The 7,017-nt window shown below is 55.5% G+C and overlaps 1 protein-coding gene across 1 annotated transcript; it reads left to right on the forward strand.

Moving 5' to 3' along the window:
- Window positions 1-618: 618 nt before the first annotated feature.
- LOC138362714 (uncharacterized) lies at window positions 619-3,510 on the forward strand. The gene has a single exon (XM_069321224.1). The coding sequence runs from the start codon at window positions 619-621 to the stop codon at window positions 3,508-3,510; it is 2,892 nt and encodes a 963-aa protein (XP_069177325.1).
- The last annotated feature ends 3,507 nt before the right edge of the window (window positions 3,511-7,017 follow it).

Below are 7,017 nucleotides of genomic sequence, written 5' to 3' on the forward strand. Positions count from 1 at the left end.
TCATGTGGGAAACCAAATGAAATTGTGAGCGAGGAGCGGGCTGAGGTTCCTCCAACACCCACCCCATCCTTCCCTCCACTGAGCGAGCAGCGGGCTGAGGTTCCTCCAACACCCACCCCATCCTTCCCTCCACTGAGCGAGCAGCGGGCTGAGGTTCCTCCGACACCCACCCCATCCTTCCCTCCACTGAGCGAGGAGCGGGCTGAGGTTCCTCCAACACCCACCCCATTCTTCCCTCCACTGAGCGAGGAGCGGGCTGAGGTTCCTCCAACACCCGCCCCATCCTTCCCTCCACTGAGCGAGGAGCGGGCTGAGGTTCCTCCAACACCCACCCCATCCTTCCCTCCACTGAGCGAGGAGCGGGCTGAGGTTCCTCCAACACCCGCCCCATCCTTCCCTCCACTGAGCGAGGAGCGGGCTGAGGTTCCTCCAACACCCGCCCCATCCTTCCCTCCACTGAGCGAGGAGCGGGCTGAGGTTCCTCCAACACCCACCCCATCCTTCCCTCCACTGAGCGAGGAGCGGGCTGAGGTTCCTCCAACACCCACCCCATCCTTCCCTCCACTGAGCGAGGAGCGGGCTGAGGTTCCTCCAACAACCACCCCATCCTTCCCTCCAATGAGCGAGCAGCGGGCTGAGGTTCCTCCAACACCCACCCCATCCTTCCCTCCACTGAGCGAGGAGCGGGCTGAGGTTCCTCCAACACCCACCCCATCCTTCCCTCCACTGAGCGAGGAGCGGGCTGAGGTTCCTCCAACACCCACCCCATCCTTCCCTCCACTGAGCGAGCAGCGGGCTGAGGTTCCTCCAACACCCACCCCATCCTTCCCTCCACTGAGCGAGGAGCGGGCTGAGGTTCCTCCAACACCCACCCCATCCTTCCCTCCACTGAGCGAGGAGCGGGCTGAGGTTCCTCCAACAACCACCCCATCCTTCCCTCCACTGAGCGAGCAGCGGGCTGAGGTTCCTCCAACACCCGCCCCATCCTTCCCTCCACTGAGCGAGGAGCGGGCTGAGGTTCCTCCAACACCCACCCCATCCTTCCCTCCACTGAGCGAGGAGCGGGCTGAGGTTCCTCCAACACCCACCCCATCCTTCCCTCCACTGAGCGAGGAGCGGGCTGAGGTTCCTCCAACACCCGCCCCATCCTTCCCTCCACTGAGCGAGCAGCGGGCTGAGGTTCCTCCAACACCCACCCCATCCTTCCCTCCACTGAGCGAGCAGCGGGCTGAGGTTCCTCCAACACCCACCCCATCCTTCCCTCCACTGAGCGAGGAGCGGGCTGAGGTTCCTCCAACACCCACCCCATCCTTCCCTCCACTGAGCGAGGAGCGGGCTGAGGTTCCTCCAACACCCGCCCCATCCTTCCCTCCACTGAGCGAGCAGCGGGCTGAGGTTCCTCCAACACCCACCCCATCCTTCCCTCCACTGAGCGAGCAGCGGGCTGAGGTTCCTCCAACACCCACCCCATCCTTCCCTCCACTGAGCGAGCAGCGGGCTGAGGTTCCTCCAACACCCACCCCATCCTTCCCTCCACTGAGCGAGGAGCGGGCTGAGGTTCCTCCAACACCCGCCCCATCCTTCCCTCCACTGAGCGAGCAGCGGGCTGAGGTTCCTCCAACACCCACCCCATCCTTCCCTCCACTGAGCGAGGAGCGGGCTGAGGTTCCTCCAACACCCGCCCCATCCTTCCCTCCACTGAGCGAGGAGCGGGCTGAGGTTCCTCCAACACCCACCCCAACCTTCCCTCCACTGAGCGAGGAGCGGGCTGAGGTTCCTCCAACACCCACCCCATCCTTCCCTCCACTGAGCGAGGAGCGGGCTGAGGTTTCTCCAACACCCACCCCATCCTTCCCTCCACTGAGCGAGGAGCGGGCTGAGGTTCCTCCAACACCCGCCCCATCCTTCCCTCCACTGAGCGAGGAGCGGGCTGAGGTTCCTCCAACACCCACCCCATCCTTCCCTCCACTGAGCGAGGAGCGGGCTGAGGTTCCTCCAACACCCGCCCCATCCTTCCCTCCACTGAGCGAGGAGCGGGCTGAGGTTCCTCCAACACCCGCCCCATCCTTCCCTCCACTGAGCGAGGAGCGGGCTGAGGTTCCTCCAACACCCACCCCATCCTTCCCTCCACTGAGCGAGCAGCGGGCTGAGGTTCCTCCAACACCCACCCCATCCTTCCCTCCACTGAGCGAGGAGCGGGCTGAGGTTCCTCCAACACCCACCCCATCCTTCCCTCCACTGAGCGAGGAGCGGGCTGAGGTTCCTCCAACAACCACCCCATCCTTCCCTCCACTGAGCGAGCAGCGGGCTGAGGTTCCTCCAACACCCGCCCCATCCTTCCCTCCACTGAGCGAGGAGCGGGCTGAGGTTCCTCCAACACCCACCCCATCCTTCCCTCCACTGAGCGAGGAGCGGGCTGAGGTTCCTCCAACACCCACCCCATCCTTCCCTCCACTGAGCGAGGAGCGGGCTGAGGTTCCTCCAACACCCGCCCCATCCTTCCCTCCACTGAGCGAGCAGCGGGCTGAGGTTCCTCCAACACCCACCCCATCCTTCCCTCCACTGAGCGAGCAGCGGGCTGAGGTTCCTCCAACACCCACCCCATCCTTCCCTCCACTGAGCGAGGAGCGGGCTGAGGTTCCTCCAACACCCACCCCATCCTTCCCTCCACTGAGCGAGGAGCGGGCTGAGGTTCCTCCAACACCCGCCCCATCCTTCCCTCCACTGAGCGAGGAGCGGGCTGAGGTTCCTCCAACACCCACCCCATCCTTCCCTCCACTGAGCGAGGAGCGGGCTGAGGTTCCTCCAACACCCGCCCCATCCTTCCCTCCACTGAGCGAGCAGCGGGCTGAGGTTCCTCCAACACCCACCCCATCCTTCCCTCCACTGAGCGAGCAGCGGGCTGAGGTTCCTCCAACACCCACCCCATCCTTCCCTCCACTGAGCGAGCAGCGGGCTGAGGTTCCTCCAACACCCACCCCATCCTTCCCTCCACTGAGCGAGGAGCGGGCTGAGGTTCCTCCAACACCCGCCCCATCCTTCCCTCCACTGAGCGAGCAGCGGGCTGAGGTTCCTCCAACACCCACCCCATCCTTCCCTCCACTGAGCGAGGAGCGGGCTGAGGTTCCTCCAACACCCGCCCCATCCTTCCCTCCACTGAGCGAGGAGCGGGCTGAGGTTCCTCCAACACCCACCCTAACCTTCCCTCCACTGAGCGAGGAGCGGGCTGAGGTTCCTCCAACACCCACCCCATCCTTCCCTCCACTGAGCGAGGAGCGGGCTGAGGTTCCTCCAACACCCACTCCATCCTTCCCTCCACTGAGCGAGCAGCGGGCTGAGGTTCCTCCAACACCCACCCCATCCTTCCCTCCACTGAGCGAGCAGCGGGCTGAGGTTCCTCCAACACCCACCCCATCCTTCCCTCCACTGAGCGAGCAGCGGGCTGAGGTTCCTCCAACACCCACCCCATCCTTCCCTCCACTGATCGGTATCGGTGGTATCACTCACTAGTATCGGTAGCACAGTCGTCTACGTTCTCAAATCACAATCCAGGATCCCGGAGTACGCTTTCCCGGGCGGGACAAAAGTGGTTGAGCACGTTTACTTTCACCTGATGCGGCTGTTCACCTGGCAATAAATACTTCCTCTGAAACTGGAAAAAAAAACCACCAGAAGTTATTTGTGACGAACACTGAGGACAGTCGTTGACCTTCATTGACTCAAACAAATGTTTTGTCCATTAGTACATTTGTCCATTTTGTCGATTGTCCTCAAGTACATGTTTTGTCTTGTGTGTTCGTTAATTGTTGTGTTGTCATTTACGGGGTCTTGGTGTGTCTGTCTCAGCTGCCCGTCCTCATACACAAAGCCCAAAGACCATTCCATCCACCCGCCAAACCCACTGTTTATGAATGAAAAACAATTTACACACGACTCACAACTGTTGACGTCCGAACACTTCCGGAACAAGTGCTTCACTGACGAATTTTGTTCATGGAATCACTTTTTGCATCTTTGTTTGGTGGACGGCCGGCTTGTTTAGTTTAAGTGGTTCCCAGCATATGGACTCGTGAGGATGTTAGATGGTCATTGGTGGTGCTCTCAAGTGCCTTGTTAGGCAGAGTCCTTCTCGTCATGAGAAACTACAGCCATAGCACTTGTTTAATGTTAAGTACACACACACACACACACACACACACACACACACACACACACACACACACACACACACACACACAAACAGAGGAATGAAGATGAGAAACCCATGGTTTAATCAGAGATGTAGGCTAGCTAAGCAGCAAAGTAAAAGGGCATGGAGAAACTATAGGAATAACAGGACACTGGAGAGCAGAGAAAGATACCAGAATGCCAGGAATGAATATGTCAGGATGAGAAGAGAGGCAGAAAGACAATACGAAAATGACATCGCAAGCAAGGCAAAGACTCAGCCAAAATTGCTGCACAGCCACATCAGGAGAAAAACAACAGTAAAGGAACAGGTAATGAAATTAAGGATAGGGGCAGAAGTATTCACTACAAACGACAAGGAAGTGTGTGAAGAACTGAATAACAAATTCCAGGTCTTCACCTTAGAGCAAGGAGAAATTCCAGAGATAAGAGAGGGAATAGCTAACCAGGAAACACAGAAAGAGTTTGAGATTACCAGCGGGAAAGTAAGGAAGTGTTTACTAGAGTTGGATGTGACAAAGGCTATAGGCCCAGATGGAATCTCCCCTTGGGTTCTAAAGGAAGGAGCAAGAGAACTGAGCCTACCACTCTCCATAGTGTATAACAAATCACTGGCAACAGGGGAACTGCCAGATATTTGGAAAGCAGATAACGTAGTCCCGATATACAAGAAAGGGGATAGACAGGAGGCACTGAACTACAGGCCAGTGTCCCTAACCTGCATACCATGCAAGCTGATGGAGAACATTGTGCGAAGAAAGCTTGTGGAACATCTGGAGCGAAGGAACTTTGTAACACAGCATCAACATGGGTTCAGGGATGGCAGGTCCTGCCTCACAGGGTTACTTGAATTCTACGACCAGGCAACAAAAATTAGGCAAGAAAGAGAAGGGTGGGCAGACTGCATATTTTTGGATTGTCAGAAAGCTTTTGATACAGTACCACACAAGAGGCTGGTGAAAAAGCTGGAAATGCAGGCTGGAGTGAAAGGGAAGGTACTCCACTGGATCAAGGAGTACCTAAGCAACAGGAGACAACGAGTCTGTGTGAGGGGTGAGGTCTCAGATTGGCGAGACATTACAAGTGGAGTCCCGCAGGGGTCAGTCCTTGGACCTATACTGTTTCAGGTATATGTAAATGATCTCCAAGAGGGTATAGATTCGTTTCTCTCAATGTTTGTCGATAATGCAAAAATTATGAGGAGGATTGAAACAGAGAATGATAGTAGGAGGCTACAAGATGACTTAAACAGACTGAGTGAATGGTCCAACAAATGGCTGTTGAAGTTCAACCCGAGTAAATGCAAAGTAATGAAACTAGGCAGTGGAAACAGGAGGCCAGGCACAGGATATAGAATAGGAGATGAAGTACTTAATGAAACAGACAGAGAGAAAGATCTTGGAGTTGATATCACACCAAACCTGTCTCCTGAAGCCCACATAAAAAGAATAACGTCTGCGGCATATGCGAGGCTGGCTAACATCAGAACGGCGTTCAGAAACCTGTGTAAGGAATCATTCAGAATCTTGTACACCACATATGTAAGACCAATTCTGGAGTATGCGCCCCCAGCATGGAGCCCGTACTTTGTCAAGCACAAGACGAAGCTGGAAAAAGTCCAAAGGTATGCTACTAGACTAGTCCCAGAACTAAGAGGCATGAGTTATGAGGAAAGGCTGCGGGAAATGCACCTTACGACACTGGAAGACAGAAGAGTAAGGGGAGACATGATCACAACCTACAAAATCCTCAGGGGAATCGACCGGGTAAACAAGGAAAAGCTATTCAACACTGGCGGGACACGAACAAGGGTACACAGGCTGAAACTGAGTACCCACATGAGCCACAGGGACGTTAGAAGGAACTTTTTCAGTATCAGAGTAGTTAACGGATGGAATGCATTAGGCAGTGATGTGGTGGAGGCTGACTCCATACACAGTTTCAAATGTAGATATGATAGAGCCCAATAGGCTCAGGAACCTATACACCAGTTGATTCACGGTTGAAAGGCGGGACCAAAGAGCCAGAGCTCAACCCCCGCAAGCACAACTAGGTTAGTACAATTAGGTGAGTACATAGTAAACTGGTACCTGGGAGTTGGACAGCACTTGTGACCTGTATCCTGGTGACGTGTGTGTACTCACCTAGTTGTACTCACCTAGTTGTGCTTGCGGGGGTTGAGCTCTGGCTCTTTGGGCCCGCCTCTCAACTGTCAATCAACAGGTGTACAGGTGAGTACATAGGTCCCGTGTGTGTGTGTGTGTGTATATCCTGGTCCCATGTGTGTGTGTGTGTGTGTGTGTGTGTGTGTGTGTGTGTGTGTGTGTGTGTGTGTGTGCGTGTGTGTGTGTGTGTGTGTGTGTGTGTGTGTGTGTGTGTGTGTGTGTGTGTGTGTGTGTGTGTGTGTGTGTGTGTGTGTGTGTGTGTGTGTGTGTGTGTGTGTGTATGTGTGTGTGTGTGTGTGTGTGTGTGTGTGTATCCTGGTCCCGTGTGTGAGTGTGTGTGTGTGTGTGTGTGTGTGTGTGTGTGTGTGTGTGTGTGTGTGTGTGTGTGTGTGTGTGTGTGTGTGTGTGTGTGTGTGTGTGTGTGTGTGTGTGTGTGTGTGTGTGTATCCTGGTCCCATGTGTGTGTGTGTGTGTGTGTATCCTGGTCCCATGTGTGTGTGTGTGTGTGTGTGTGTGTGTGTGTGTGTGTGTGTGTGTGTGTGTGTGTGTGTGTGTGTGTGTGTGTGTGTGTGTGTGTGTGTGTGTGTGTGTGTGTGTGTGTGTGTGTGGTCAGCCTCCACCACATCACTTCCTAATGCATTCCATTTGTCAACCACTCTGACAC

Source organism: Procambarus clarkii, chromosome 1, assembly GCF_040958095.1.
Source record: "Procambarus clarkii isolate CNS0578487 chromosome 1, FALCON_Pclarkii_2.0, whole genome shotgun sequence".
Lineage (NCBI taxonomy): Eukaryota > Metazoa > Arthropoda > Malacostraca > Decapoda > Cambaridae > Procambarus > Procambarus clarkii.